At 39.3% G+C, this 15242-nt stretch overlaps 1 protein-coding gene across 1 annotated transcript in view; it reads left to right on the top strand.

Moving 5' to 3' along the window:
• Positions 1 to 15242, top strand: part of ADAMTS3 (ADAM metallopeptidase with thrombospondin type 1 motif 3) — a 128831-nt gene that overhangs the window by 100449 nt on the left and 13140 nt on the right. The window contains exons 6-15 of the mRNA XM_065736757.1: positions 2092 to 2175; positions 3437 to 3593; positions 5686 to 5791; positions 6748 to 6891; positions 8374 to 8506; positions 8990 to 9103; positions 10081 to 10226; positions 10594 to 10769; positions 11909 to 12042; positions 12565 to 12688. Coding sequence (XP_065592829.1) covers positions 2092 to 2175; positions 3437 to 3593; positions 5686 to 5791; positions 6748 to 6891; positions 8374 to 8506; positions 8990 to 9103; positions 10081 to 10226; positions 10594 to 10769; positions 11909 to 12042; positions 12565 to 12688 — 1318 coding nt within the window. The remainder of the gene's footprint in view (positions 1 to 2091; positions 2176 to 3436; positions 3594 to 5685; positions 5792 to 6747; positions 6892 to 8373; positions 8507 to 8989; positions 9104 to 10080; positions 10227 to 10593; positions 10770 to 11908; positions 12043 to 12564; positions 12689 to 15242) is intronic.

Genomic DNA, 15242 nt, shown 5'->3' with positions numbered 1-15242 from the left:
GGAGAAAGTTTTGTTTAGCCTAAGTAAAGAAAAAATACAAAACTAAAAACAACAACAACAAAAAAAAAACAGCTCTAAATATTGCTCAAATATACCAACCTTGCTCTGAACATCGGCATTTATTTTTCAATGATTACCCGTAGTATAATATTTATTTTGTTTTGATGGGAATAAGTAACTTCATTGATGAGCTGCAGATGTTTTAGTTCCCTAATTTATACTCTGGTGAAAGGACATTTCTCACCTTCCCAGGCACAAAGACGCTTCTCAATAAGAGCAATTTCTGACCTATATGCACCCTTTTAAAAAAAAATAAAATCTTAATTTCCACATATTTATAATTATGTGGTTACTTTGTACTAATTTGACTTTAAACTTCAGCGCAGCAGTATTAGTTGCTTCTGAAATAAATTATTCAAAACTAAAACAAGTGTGATGAATTTCAGCTGTTCAGTGAACAGTGGAACTGCCACGTTACCTCTGGATGTCTGTCATATGCTGTTCTCTCTAATCTGCTCTCATGCTCGGAGTGTTGAAAAGCTCTTGCGTGTTTGCATAATCTGAGCTTCCTCTCCTGTAATGTGGAGGATATTCAGTATTTGCTTGGACTGGAGCAGTAGTAACATTGTTATTTCCAGTAAACTCCATACTTTCCTCAAAGCTTCTAGATACTTAGTTTCTTTGAGGTCTTTATAGTTTTGCAAGTGTTGCTGAAAAGTGTTCAACAGGCCCGAAATGTATTGGGACACCAGGGCTGACAGAGGGAGCAACTATCTAGTCTTTATTTCGTTTGGAAACCAGAATGAAAGCTCTAAAATCAAAATTCTGTCTTTAAATGATGCAGATGGACCTCACTGGAGACTTTTGAAAACCTAATTGCCTATAAAGCCGTGGACTTTTTTGTGAGGGCTCTTTGCGAGGTTTTAGTTTTTCCTGTGTATTTGTTTTCTACAGCCCTTGAGGATGAGAGTTTTGAGGATGTCTTATGTAGGGTTTTTTTCTCAGGCTAGCAGTTGTTTTTAATGTGCATGGTAAGTCTTTCCAGATCGTGTAAATGTTACATGCTTTCAGGCAGTTGGTGAACTTTTAAAAAGGAATGTGTTGACTTGCAGAAATCAAGTATATTTGGAGATATCATTACTCTATGAGGTATACTACAGAGTTTATGTCCCTGGCAATGCTGTTGACTTTAAAACTTTTAGATGAGAACATCCAAAGTATTTCTGGGATTTGGAAACACTTCGCCCATTAATTTTAAGATTGATCTAGAATCAGGAATATTATTCGGGTCTTTAAAGCTAAACACATGCTTACATGTGTGCAGAAATGGAGCCTCATTGGTCGTGTCATTGTCTGAATATTCTGCCTTCCCAACCTACTTCAAAATACAAAAATGGCTTTAAGTCAAATCCTCAAGTATTTTCTGAGGACAGACGTATGCTGAAGTTAATGTCTTATTTCCTTGAGTGAAAGCTACTGGCAGTGGAATCTTTTATAAAATGAAAAATATGCATGCCTCTCCCCAGTAAAATACTCATCCCATGTGTTTAAAATGATTGAAGTGAGACAAATGGTTGACAAAGCAAATAGGAACAGGGTCTGGAATTCATCCACAGATTGACCAGATGGCACAACAGAGGTGGACACATGGGCTTGAATGGTGATGGTTTTATCCATTGTTGAAGCAAACTTACCTGCTTTTAAATCCCTCAGTGAATGTGACCCTACTGCCATAGCCTTGCTTTCAGGAATAACTTCATTACTCTCATTATGTTTATCAAACAAGTGAAATTAAGCGTACTTGCAGGGTTTATAGTCTTCCTTTACTTGAACAATTTTTATGTTGGCTTTCATCCAAAGGCTATTAAATTTTAGAAGAGTCTTGAAATGTGCTTCAGAAAGTTCTCAGTGAGGGAGTATGTGATGACAGGAAGTATAGTGTACATTTCTCACTGCACAGAAAGGATTTGAGACTTGAATCCTCCTCTGAGAAAACTAGTGGTAGAAGCACTTGGAATAGCAGATTCCTGGCCTTGGAAGTTCCCTTTGTATCATCCATGATTTTTTAAGTTTTACTTTCTGTTTTCTCAGGTGAATGAAATTTACCACGATGAATCCTTGGGTGTTCACATAAATGTTGTTTTGGTCCGAATGATCATGCTGGGGTATGCAAAGGTAAGCAAGCCTCTGAACCAGTTCTTCACATTTATCGTCTTTGTAATCGTAGTCCGTAGGAGCTACATGAGCAGTTGTGGGGGCAGAAGACTACTAAAGTGTAAGTTCCAAGGAACTGCCTTCTTTGTTCATCACATGCTAAATGAGCTTATGCCCTCATTCCTGAGACCAGCTATCGCTGTCCCTTTTTGTGAAGTGTGGTGGGCTTCAAGAGACAGAATTCATAAATGCTGCCCCTATCCTGCTGATCCTCCTGAGGGGTGGGCTGAGAGGACATAAGGGCATCTCAGTCCGCTGCAGTCTCCCTCCAGGGGCTTGGGCATGCAGCCTGACTTTCTGCCCTTGTGAGTCCTTAGGGAGGAAAATCACTTTAGTAGTGGCAATCACCTTGACTGGCCAATACAACTTGCTGGTGCCCCATCTCCAAGGAGTCTTCTATGGTAACTATCTCCTTTTCTCATGGTGTTGTACACTCCTTTTACTGAGTCACAGCGTACTCCCCCACTTTATGCCCTAGACTGTGCTTGTGCCAACATGTTGATTTTGTTGATAAAATATATTCAGAGAGTTTTGAAACAAACACTTGTTATGTTGCTCAGGATGAGAGTTGTGAGTGTTGTTTTGGGCTTGATAAAGATGATATCCCTTCCATTTAATTCAGGCATTGAGTTTGAGCAAATCGAAAGACCACTTTGATGTTTGCTTTGTAATTAAATTTGGTCACTTCCTTTTGAAGTATTGAGCTTGTAGGCATACTGTAGCAAAAGTCTCACAGAATCAGATAGCTAATCTGTGTTAAACATTACAGATTTACTGGTCCTATAGTGTTTTACACCAGTTGAGGCACTGTAGTCTGTATTAATGTTATTCACTTCCTCCACACAGGCTGTATGTCGTCACTCCACTCTCTTAACTCAACTGAGTCACATTGTCTTCTGACATTTATCCTGCACATTACAGGCTTCATCCAGTTATTATTCAGGCACATTGCACAGAAGGGCTGCACACAAGCAGTAGCCCTCTAATTTGGCAGCTCTTGTACGTTTCTTTGGCTCTGCCTGGGTATCTACAACAAGAATGCCAAGAGAGAATATCAGACCTTTGTTATGGATCAATCAATGTCCAGTGTACTCATTTCCTTTTCTCACATCACTGTGACTTACAGTGATAGGGAAATACAACTGGCTCTCCAAGAAAATCAAAACTTGCTGAATTTCCTACCTTTAGGAGATCCTGGTTCTAATATATTGCTTTTTTTCAGTCCATTAGCTTGATTGAAAGGGGAAATCCCTCAAGAAGCCTGGAGAACGTTTGCCGCTGGGCGTACCAGCAGCAGAAGTCAGACCCCAATCATTCTGAGCACCATGATCATGCCATCTTCTTGACTAGGCAAGATTTTGGGCCTGCTGGCATGCAAGGTAATGCAGCTGACCTGGAGAAAAGCATCAGGACTTCGGGTTTGTGTGTGTGTGTGTGTGTGTGTGTCTAGTGCCTGACAGAAAAAGATAAAAAAATGAAAAATGCATTGCTGTGTGACCCAGAGAGATTAAGGATTGTAGGCACTGATTCAGAAAATACCTTAAGTATTCAATTTTAAAGATAGATTGAAACCTGATCCTCTTCGGAAAAGCATGTGCACTCACGATAACTTTCAGTTTCCTACTCTGGCTTTAGAAAAGGCTCATATGGATAGCCTAAGCATGTACTTGTTACTGTGCTGTGGAGAGAAAGTACTCACTCTATTTAATTTTACATACTTTTTTTTTTTAAAGAAAATAGTCCTTGCCATTTATATTTAACTGCAGCAGATGAAATTTCTTACTGTATGGTAAGTAAATAGCTGTTTGCTTTCTTCATACAAATATATTTTTGTATGTGCATGTAGGGAACACAAGGAATTCTCAGTGCACTTTGCTTTCAACTTTGTTTATAGTTTTGGTTTTTTTTTATAACTAGCTTTTCAGCTCATTTGGTATTTGCATTAGTCCTTATCACTTGAGGAACTAATGATAATGGAAAGTAAATTCATGAAGAATGATTTATAGCAGTGCAGAGGAGTCCGGGTGAGGCTCCTGAAGTGTTACTACTCTGTGCGGCACTGAAAACTAGTCCCCTTTTTTATTTCCTTGGTTCTCATGCAGTTACTTTCTGAATATGCACCCTATAATCATTTATCCAGACCAAACTAGCGCTCATCTCCTATGCTGTGGTCTGTGGTAGGACTGAGGGTTCTTCTTAGCAGAAGCATTGTGGTTTTGGGTGCTTCTTATTTCTGCTGGCAGGTGGAGAAAAGGGACTAGAAAACAGAGCAGTTTCTGAAACAAAGCTGGCCAACTAAATGTAATGGCCTTCACTGCAGTAAGTCTAGTACTATGTAGTAAAAAATGTCCTCTGTCTTTCATATCGCAGTTTCCTCAAGCACACTGCTTCCCCTCTGAATGTTCTGTATCTGTCACTATTAAGAAAATCCTTTAGCTCCTCTTGGTACTTGACCCACACACCCAGCTCTGGTGCTGCTCTGCAAATTGTTCTTTGACTTCAGTCTCTCTGTCAATCACCATAGTCTCTTCCAGTGCTATACCCTTTTTCTTTGCCTTTGACACAAATTCTACTATTTGTCTTGGAAGGAAAAGCCCCCAAAGCAGTGTAAAATACATGGTTTAGCATAGTATCAGTAATACATTCAGGTCTACTTTCCAGAGTTCATCAATTTTTGTTTAGTACAAGATAAGAGGGACCCGCTTTTAGTCAGAAATACCATTTATCAAGAAAGCTTTTCAGATTTTATGCTTGTGAATTCTTACTGGTTGAGGCATGAATCTGCTTCTCCACATGGCTTTTTGAAAAATGTGCCATGTTCTGTCTGTCCAGCTTAAGATTTATTAGATGTCTGTGTTCGGATCTTTCATCTTTCAAGGTGAGGCAAGAGTGCTGAGTCCTCACTCATGTCTGGACTGGAGTTCCAGGGTGAGATGTTAGGCAGACTCCCCATCTTCAGAAAGATTTCAGCTTTTGCTGAGGACAAGGCATTTAATAAGTACCAAGCAGTATTTAGATGATGGTATTAATATAAACATATGCAAACAAATGAACAAAAAACAGCTTATTTCTCTATTTTTTAATGGAATGGGAGTAGTCTGCATTTTTTTTATGAGAGTGTAAGTGCCTGAAGTAATCCGGATGCATGCAGAATCAATCCTAGTTTATTGAAGCCTTTGACACTGACAGAAATGGCAAAGACAGGAGAAATTGACAACCAAAGGAACAGAATCCTTGGTTCTTCTCTGGTAGTGTCAAGTGGAACAGGCTGTCCAGAGAAGCTATGGATACCCCATCCCTGGAGGTGCTTAAGGCCAGGTTGGATGAGGCCCTGGGCAGCCTGATCTGGTGGGTAGCTACCAGTTGGGTGTTGGAACTGAGTGGGCTTTAATTTCTCTTCCAACCCTAACCCATTCTATGATTCTATGCAATGTAATGGGTAAAGCAGTCAGACGTGATTTCTCTCAATAGGATATGCTCCTGTTACTGGCATGTGTCACCCGGTCCGAAGCTGTACTCTCAACCATGAGGATGGGTTTTCATCAGCTTTTGTTGTTGCTCATGAAACTGGTCACGTGTAAGTCTAACAAAAAATTAGATTGACAATAAAATATGGTGCTGCATCTCCTTTTTACTTTAAGTGATTTAATGGCTATATGACAGCCGTCCAAATTATATTATCATCTTAGAATGCATCAGTGGTTTTAACAATGAATAGGTGGGGGAAGAAGGCAAGGGAAAGAGAGAGCAGGAATTCATTTTCTGTAGGGTGACAGTGAGATAATTAAGAAACCTGGAAAGCCCAGGCAGTGGAGACAGTAGATTACCTGGCATCTTGAAAATTCTTTCTTAACATTGACTTAAAGTGCCAATTTTGTTAATTTGACACTTACTGAGAAGTGATAAAATGTTAGGTTGTGTGTAATTGACAAAGGAAAGATATCTGTCAGCTGCTGGATGAATTAATGTTGTCTTTAAGTAGTGCTGGGTTCTTGTTCAGCTCAGTGGGCTTTCTTGTTGTTTTTGTTGTTTTTTTCTGCCAGAGTAACGTAGGAGGAATTTAACTAAATTTGAGACGACCACATCACTTGCATGATAAGCTGCACCTTAGATGTACACTTTTGGTAATTTAATAAGCTAGCCTGTTTAGCTCTTCGGGTGTACAGCATTACAACTATGTTAGCTCTATGTATACATAGATGCTATTGGAAAGTGCTGATATGCTTTCCATAAGTGAGTGTACTATCATGAACAATTACATGTCTGAACAGAATGCTCCCTGGTGAGCAGAATTGCTGTTGTCTGTTATCTAAAGTAGAGACCATCTCATTAGTTAGTTTATAAAGAGTATTTAGAGAGTCCTTATATTTTGAAATCGAAGATCTGTTTGAAATGCAGGTGATATCTGTAGAATGCAGAGAACAATTTCATCTTGAATGGCTATATTTGCATGAGAAACTGTTTTCTTTATAGCTGTTTTATGAGTTGAAAAGTAGAAACTGCTGAGGCTCTGATACCAATTCTTTGTTTCAGGCTGGGAATGGAGCACGATGGGCAAGGGAACAGATGTGGGGATGAGACAGCAATGGGGAGTGTTATGGCTCCCCTGGTGCAGGCTGCCTTTCATCGTTACCACTGGTCCAGATGCAGTGGCCAAGAACTCAAAAGATATATACAGTAAGAACTTCTTAGCACTCATCTATGGTTGTTTTACTAAAGGAAACGCAAGTCTTTGCAGTTCCCTGAAATGTGGGACCAATGGGCTGCTGTCTGTCAGAGAGCAAACAGAAGAAACAATCCTAGAAAGCAGACACAAATGTCATAAATTGAACCCTTGTCTGTGGAAGTCCCTTTTATAAACATGGTGGTACTGGAGCTTCAGAAATAGCAAGGAATGGGATCCTCTTGTGTAGGCTGCTCTCTCCTTCCAAACAGATATTCATTATGTGGAAGCATTCCAGTAGGCCTCCCTGTCCCTCCCTGCAACAGCAGTGAGGCAGAAGTACCTCAGTGTCTGGCTTTCTCCAGTAGTAAAGTTTTCGAATCACCTTTGTTGCCATGTCTGTTTTAGAAAAGCAAAATCAGGAACAGTGCATCCTCACCTACACTTTCACACAACACTCACTGCATCTTCTGGAAATTGTACTGGGTATCTCTCTGGCAGACTTTATGTCAGATAGCTGGTGTTCTTCCTAGATTTTACATTCCTGTATAAGTTGTGCTGTGAAATGGGGAAGCCCTAAGCTGAGGAAGAGAATAGCAAAAGTTGTGGAAGAGAGAAAATGCAACATGCATGTGACTTAATTAAGGAGAAAAGGGGAACAGAGAGCATGGGAGTGATGTCTACCTGTAGGTTATGTACATAGTCTCCCATGTAAATGCTTCCTCATTCAGTTCTTACTCCTTCTTTATTGCAAATAGCTAGTTTTGGAGGTGAAAATGGAGTGAAAACTTGAAAAATTGACTCACTATGGCCTGGATTTCAGTGAGAAGGAATCCCATTAATAACCTAAAGCAAAAAATAGTAATTGATCAAGACCTTAGAGCTTAAAATGGAATTTATCCCTGTGCAGGAAGAGCAGCTCAGCAAGAATTTTAACGTGAGTGGGTAAAAAGCAAGCCTTATTCATGGCCTTTGCATAACCTGTATTTTGTCCCTGTGCATGCTGTAGCTTTTAGGTAAGAGGGCCTGTTCTCAGACTACTGTCCTATTTCAAAGCCCCATAAAGTCAGTGGAAATGCTCTGTATGACTGCAGAAGGTGTTGTATTAGTCCTTATACTAGGATTCATGTTATAGTTCGAAGCACATTAAAATGTTGCCCTTTGGCACTAAGAATTGGGAGGTGGTTTTTTTCTGCCTCTGGAAACAGGAAAACAAAGTGCAAATTCTACATGTACCGTTAGATCAGGGAAGGGCAGGAGATGCTTATTCTCAGTCTACAGCAAATACAGGGATTTTGCATTCAGTGCACAGTCACATTGCACTGGGCAGTATTCCTACAGAAGGGTTCATCTGTGCTTCAGGGAACAGTAACAGGAGAAAATGAATATTGTCAGTATTGACAGCTCAGAATAAAGACTTTGATTGTACTGATAAAAAAAAAAAGACAACAACTACTACATTTTCTCATTATCTTTTTCTGTGCATCTTTCCGCAGCTCTTACGACTGTCTTCTTGATGACCCCTTTGAACATGATTGGCCGAAACTGCCTGAACTGCCAGGCATCAATTATTCCATGGATGAACAGTGCCGCTTTGATTTTGGTGTTGGCTATAAAATGTGCACAGCGGTATGTCCAAGGCAGTCATTGCAAAGACAAACATTCATTTCAGCAAGTTGGTGTTTGGCCTTATGTAACAGTTGCAACATATTCATTTTCTCACAGTTTAAGAGCAATTAATGGAGTAGTTTAAACAGATGCATAAAGAAGGAGAAAGATATTTACGGGTGAAATCCAGTCATCTGAGTCATTTGGTCTAATGGTCAGGAGGACAGCAACATGGTCTACATGACACAGACTTGTGGCAGCAAGTCTGTGATTCCAAAGATGAAGGGGAAAAAATTAATTTTCCTCCCACTTCTAGGCATCTTCTCCTTCCTTCTCATCAGTTCAGGACCAGGGGATGCGGGTAATAATCACTGCCCTTTTCTTTCTGAAAATCCTTGATTTATTGGAGGCTGCATTAGATTAATTGACTGGTTGGTTTGCATACTTACCCCAAAAGTATTCATATTATGTTTTATTTCATCTCATAAATGTCCTGCATTTCAGTTCCGAACCTTTGACCCATGCAAGCAGTTGTGGTGTAGCCATCCAGATAACCCATATTTCTGTAAGACTAAGAAAGGACCTCCACTCGATGGGACAGAATGTGCCCCTGGAAAAGTGAGTATCGTGTTTTTGCTATGTGTTAAAAAGAAACACAATCAGTTGCATTAATTTGAGTTGAAAAGCACACAGGAAAATAGACAATTGCACAGCATCCTGCAGGTGACACCAAAGAAAGGAAAAAGAGGAAGCTGTGCTTTCCCACTTTGTGTTCTTCAAAATGTGCAAGTTGCAAGTTGCTAAATTTTTGAGGGTAAGGGTGTTAAAATCGTAGGTGAAATGTAAGGCACTCTCATCTTCCTGTGTGGCTTTTTTGTTAAGTTTTTTGGTTTTTTTAATATTATTCTCTCATCTGCAAAGTATCCTTAAAGTATCAGTTAGAATCCATGCTAGCAGATGATGAGATCACTGTAGGATGGGAGTGCATAGCCCCAAACTCTTCTTAGTACTTGTGGTCCAGACATCCTGTGGCTAAATGTTTGTGTAAGCTTAGGACTAGCTCTTTAATTTTGTCTTTTAACATCCCCATTAGAGAATGTCCCACTGCTAATTCATTTTTGATTATACAATTATATTTGAGCAAATGTTTATTTAAAAAATTCCATGTATTTTGAGATACAGGAGAGCCACTTATAATGTCTGGAAATGCCCTAGCCAGTAGACAAAAAACTCGCTGACTAATGACTAGCCTGCTGTGTTACAGAAGTCAAAACATAAAAAATTCTTTAAAAAAGGGTAGGAACTAGGTTCCAAGTGAGACAAAGTATTACTAAAATGAAGTCAAAAGAACATTAGAACACGCTGATCTTCATGTTTCTGTCCACGGAAGGAAATGTGCTCAGATGTGGCACTGCTGCTTATCCATGGAATAGACAGCCATGAATGAGAGGGATTGGGCACTCCTAGGCCCAGAGTACACAGATCTTCTTTGCTCCATGAGTTCACCTCTATGCACTTTTAAATTTACTGAGATTGTATGTTTGGTTTTATTTTGTTTCTGCTCTCCTCTGTTTTCCATGACCATTTTCTCTCAGTGGTGCTATAAAGGTCACTGCATGTGGAAGAATGCTAACCAGCTGAAGCAGGATGGCAACTGGGGACCATGGACAAAATTTGGCTCCTGCTCACGAACCTGTGGAACTGGAGTTCGCTTCCGAACGCGCCAGTGCAACAATCCAATGTAGGTCTTCTGCCTTGGTGGTAGTTTCAGTCAACTGGTTATAATTGCAGATGTCAGCTGAAATGGCATTTATGTTTTGAGATGGAGTCTCCTAAAATTCACGTCATGTTCCAGCCCCTTGAAACATCACCTTTTGCAAGGAGCCAGGATCATTTTTAGCAAATCCAGCAATTTCTAGAGGAAAGCCTATGGAAAAACATCCTATGAAGAAATTAACTAATGTGAAAGAGAGTGAAGAGAACATAGAATGCAAGCTCAACAAGCTTTGGGATAACTATTAGATGATCTCCAGTTGTAAATTAACTGTTGGCAAAATCGATCAAAGCCTTGTGGGTTTTATAATCTCTTGAATGTTTACTTTTCATAGGCCAATTAATGGAGGTGAAGATTGTGCTGGTGTCAATTTTGAGTTTCAACTCTGCAATACTGAAGAGTGTCCGAAGCACTTTGAGGACTTCAGAGCACAGCAATGTCAGCAACGCAATTCCCACTTTGAGTATCAGAGCAGCAAACACCACTGGCTGCCATATGAACACCCCGACTGTAAGTTCTGTTATTTGCATTTATTACAAGTCAGTGCTGGAATCTTACAAACCTTATGGGAGTCTTGTTCCAGATGTTTGCCATGTAGAGACTACAGTCTGAGAACAAGTGTAGGTGTGATTAAAAAGCAGAACAGGATGGCCCAGGAAAAAGGAGCAGCTGCAGTGTGAGATGGTTGTAATTGCCCCAACCCTAGCCCAGCTGGCTTCTTCTAACTGTCATTGTCTTCCTAGTGAGAACAGGATGTAGCAAGAGGCATAGAGGCTCTCAGCTCCTGATGGAATAGCTGGTGTGTGCTCATAGCAGTTAATGTATTTTAACAGTGCACTGTGAAGTGCTGGCTCTGCTGTTGGTGCCAAGCATGGAACGCCGCTGCTCAGATCCTAAAGGATTCTTCTTGCCCTCTCTCCCATACAACTGTTCCTCCATATGAGCACAGAGTGTTAATGCTTGATGAGGACTGCTGCTAGGAAATTGCACTGGAAGCTGGAATACTGTGTTTCTAATGGTGCTGCTTGAAAAGTCCTTTCTAGTATTTTCCCACTCTTAGATAGGTCTGTCTACCTGAGCCTGACTCTTCACTCCTAATATAACCCAGCAGCTATCTTGATTAAAAAGGACAGTTTCAAGCATAAAAATTCACTGCTCATTGAAATGGGTTTCAGAGCTGCTCTGAGCTGCTGGTATTTTTTTCCTTATGCATCTCCTTTGAAACTCTTCATATATATGGCTGTAGGGTCAGATTCAGGTAGTGATAAGGAAATATTTGTTCACCTGGTTCTTCCCAAAAAGGCTAAAGAGATTTGAAGATCCAAATTCTCTGTTCTTTCATGTGATACGATTTCCTAAGCTCAGCACTGTTGCAATAGAATCAAACTGAAAGCTACTCGAAAAATAGCGAGGAACCCAGTTCTAGGAGCTTCTTTGGAAGCAAACTGATTTTTGTGAGAGTATCTGTTATAGTGATAGGCCCATAATTGATACAACAGCAAATTAATTGTTTTTCCCCCCTAGCTGTCTGCCTAAGGTCCTTTCTATCTTTGTAATATTCTCTTTATGCCTTTAGTGAGATGGCTTTCTGAAGCTTGTCTGGATTGCTTTTGACTTAATGCAGTTACTTCTGTTTCCTTGCTACGCAGCTAATAAGAGATGCCACCTGTACTGCCAATCTAAAGAAACAGGAGATGTTGCTTATATGAAACAATTGGCACATGATGGGACTCGCTGTTCCTATAAAGATCCCTACAGCATTTGTGTTCGTGGAGAATGTGTGGTGAGTGACAGATTCCCAAGGTCATTGCTGAGTTTGGATTGTGCTGTGTTAAATAACTGTGTAGCAGCAATTAGAAAAACTCTGTAAATAGGGCAGAGATAGACTTTGTAGATGCTTTGAAATATTTGCAGCATCATACTCCTTGTAATTACTTCAGAATTATATTAAATTAGAGCAGTGACACAGGACCATTCCCTGGAAATGCTTTATTTTTCTTCAACTGATAATTTCATTTGCCATTTTTCCACTTAATTTTACGTTTGAAAGGAATTGTGTCTATTTTTCTGTCTTTTCCATCTTTCCTATTCTTGACATACAGTGAATATAATCTGAGAATCAATTCCTGTTTTTCACCTGGCAACCATTACCCAGCAGCAGTCTTTCAAGTAATTTGTGTTGAAATGGAATAGATGTGTTGGGTGGTAATTTCCTCTATGCATTGATTTTGAGATTGCTTCCCTCTACAACTAAACCTTACAGCCTGTGGTAAAGACGTGTTTCTTTTTGCCCTTCATTCTACAGAAAGTGGGTTGTGACAAGGAAATTGGTTCCAATAAGGCTGAAGATAAATGTGGTGTCTGTGGTGGAGATAATTCCCATTGCAGGACTGTGAAAGGAACCTTTACCCGCACTCCCAAAAAGCTTGGTAGGAATACCATTTTCATGCATTGGGATATAGTTTCTGTTATCTCTGGTGTTTCTGTCATGCCTATTGTTTTTGTTTGATCAGAAATGTAGCTTACTTCAAGGTAGCAAAATAAACATTTTAACTTGATGTGCCAAAATAGTTCAGTGCTTGATAAAGAAATGAAATCCCTTAAAACACTGTAATGTTTCAGTCTTTTGAAGAAGTCTATTAGAAGAAAGCTTGATTTGTACAGTGTATCTAGAAATACTCCCCAGGCAAAGTATGTTTAGTTCTTCATAAATGTTGAAGCCTGCAGTCAGTGTTTGTGCTAAACACTGAATTATACCAAAAAAATGAACTGTTGTCCAACAGTGACATTCAGAAGAAATTGAGGTGCTTTGCCTGATGCTAAGTATAATGTGCCTTTTTCTGTAGGAGGACTAGAAAACATATTTTTCCTCCCTTTGAAGTTTAAACTTTTCATAGGTTTTTCTTCTCAAGCCAGAACTCGAGTTGTAAGTGAAGTCTGCACTTCTTTTCTTATGAACATGTGGATCCCCATGTCAAATCAGTCGTGTCACAAATTATAGCCTTGTAGTCAAATAAATGAAAAATAAATTCAACTTCATTCTGAAACAAAGACCGAAATATTTTGGCAGAAACTCTCATTTCTCTTAAGTTGTGCAAATTGCATCCAGTAAAACGTATGATAGAATTAACCTGGTTAAAGTTTTCAGACTGGACTGGGGTACTCAGTAACACTTCTCTTAATCAGTAATAATTTAAGACCCCTTGGACTTATCAGAAATTTCTATCTTTTCAGTTATTTGTTAAGCCAGGGCAGTATAGTCTTGTATATATGTTTTTATTATGAATATTGTGTATTTTAAGACTCTATTTTATTGTTTTTATTTCAGTTTGGGGAAGCTACTCAGGGATATACACCTTCTGTATGACTGGTATTTCAGGAATATCAGTTTGATAGAACTAAATGTTTTGAGATAGAGTGGAGAAAGGCTTAGGGACACGTAACGTGAATATCTGCATTAACAGTTTAGAAACTGTAATTGCTGCCATGAAGCAAGCTTTATTGCAGCATCAGTAACTACGTTTGGACACTAAGGGAGTAACTGAACTAAACTTGGACAGAGATAAAGTTAATGTGCAAATGGTAATGAAATATGTAAAATATTCTGCTAAAAACTGATTATAAACCAACTGGAGAAGTTTACTGCTTGTAGCTGTAAGAGTCATTAGAGAACCTTTCTTAAAGAAATGAAAGCAACTGGTGGATTAGACATGAAATTATGCCATAATTATTGTGATGTGGGGAGTAATGGGATTAAGACTTGAATTCGGCCTATGTGTTTCTTGAGCTGGTAGTTGCTGTGCTCTTCTGAAAACAAACAAACGAAAAAAAAACCTGTAATCAGCAGAAATTAGTGCTCAGCCTTCTAAGTATATTTCTTTAAACTCAAAAAAGAGAGACTGTATTTTTGGGGGCAGCAGGAATATTCATGTCACAATTCTGGATCCAATCCAGTAAGAGTTTTTTTCTGGTGCATCTGGTTTCTGTATTCTGTAGCAGTGGTTTACAGTTTACAGCTTGCAGTTGATGTACAACCTAAGCTCGTGGTGTGGCTTACTCCATAGATGATAAAAGGGCAAATGAGAGGTCGGCAGAGGCCAAAATACAGTACTAACCCCATCATATTCTGGCTCAGTATTTTTCCCCAGGGAGCCACTGAGTAACTGCATTGTATTATGGGGTGACAGCACATTACTGGGTGTTTTCACAGTGTTCTCAGTATCTCTGGAAGCCACTACTGTTCTAAGTGATGGAGAATACTAGAAATATAGTTCAAGAAGTACTGCTATGAATCTGTCACTTCCAAATGTTAATGAAAGTGTTTATGAAATGTTTATTGTTTTACAGTATTTGTGGCAGTCTAGTCATTAAAAAGACTAATTGACCTCTTCCAACAGGAAAGCATTTAAGCAAGAGGTGCCAAAAAGAATTCAAGTTTCTGGAAAATGAAATCTGCAAGTATCCAACTTAAAATCATCTACTGAATTTTCACTGGTCTAACTTTCATTGACTATTAAAATTTGCTAGATGTGTCTAATGCTGCTTTAAGTGCATTTGTACATTATACAACATTGTAAATTATACTTTATATTTGTTAAGACCATCTGGCTGACAGTGTAGTCAATGAAATAACGAGACCTGGCTCCCATAACACTAATTATAGACATTCTATTTAAGGGAAGACAAGAGGAGCATTTACATTGCCCAAAGGAGCTCGCAATATTTCCCTTTCTGAAACAAAGGAGTCTAAAAACACTCTGGGTAAGTTCAAGTGCTTGCAGAAAGAGGCATCCATGGCAACTGGAGAGTTCTTGCTGCAGTTCTCATCTCCAAAAAGGCACTGACACATAACACCAAATCAGGCAAAAGCTTTGTGTTTCATATGTTCAAAAGATGGTCAGTAAAAAGATCATCAAATGCTGTTTTTGCAGACTCTCATCAGCCAAGTCCATGACATTACGTGTATGTTGCTCTTCGTTCTTT

The sequence above is a fragment of the Cyrtonyx montezumae genome, unplaced genomic scaffold, assembly GCF_038088225.1.
Source record: "Cyrtonyx montezumae isolate F1298 unplaced genomic scaffold, pur_monq_1.0 scaffold_2, whole genome shotgun sequence".
NCBI lineage: Eukaryota > Metazoa > Chordata > Aves > Galliformes > Odontophoridae > Cyrtonyx > Cyrtonyx montezumae.
The sequence above is the reverse complement of the archived record's forward strand: the minus strand, read 5'-3'. Positions and strand labels throughout refer to the sequence as shown.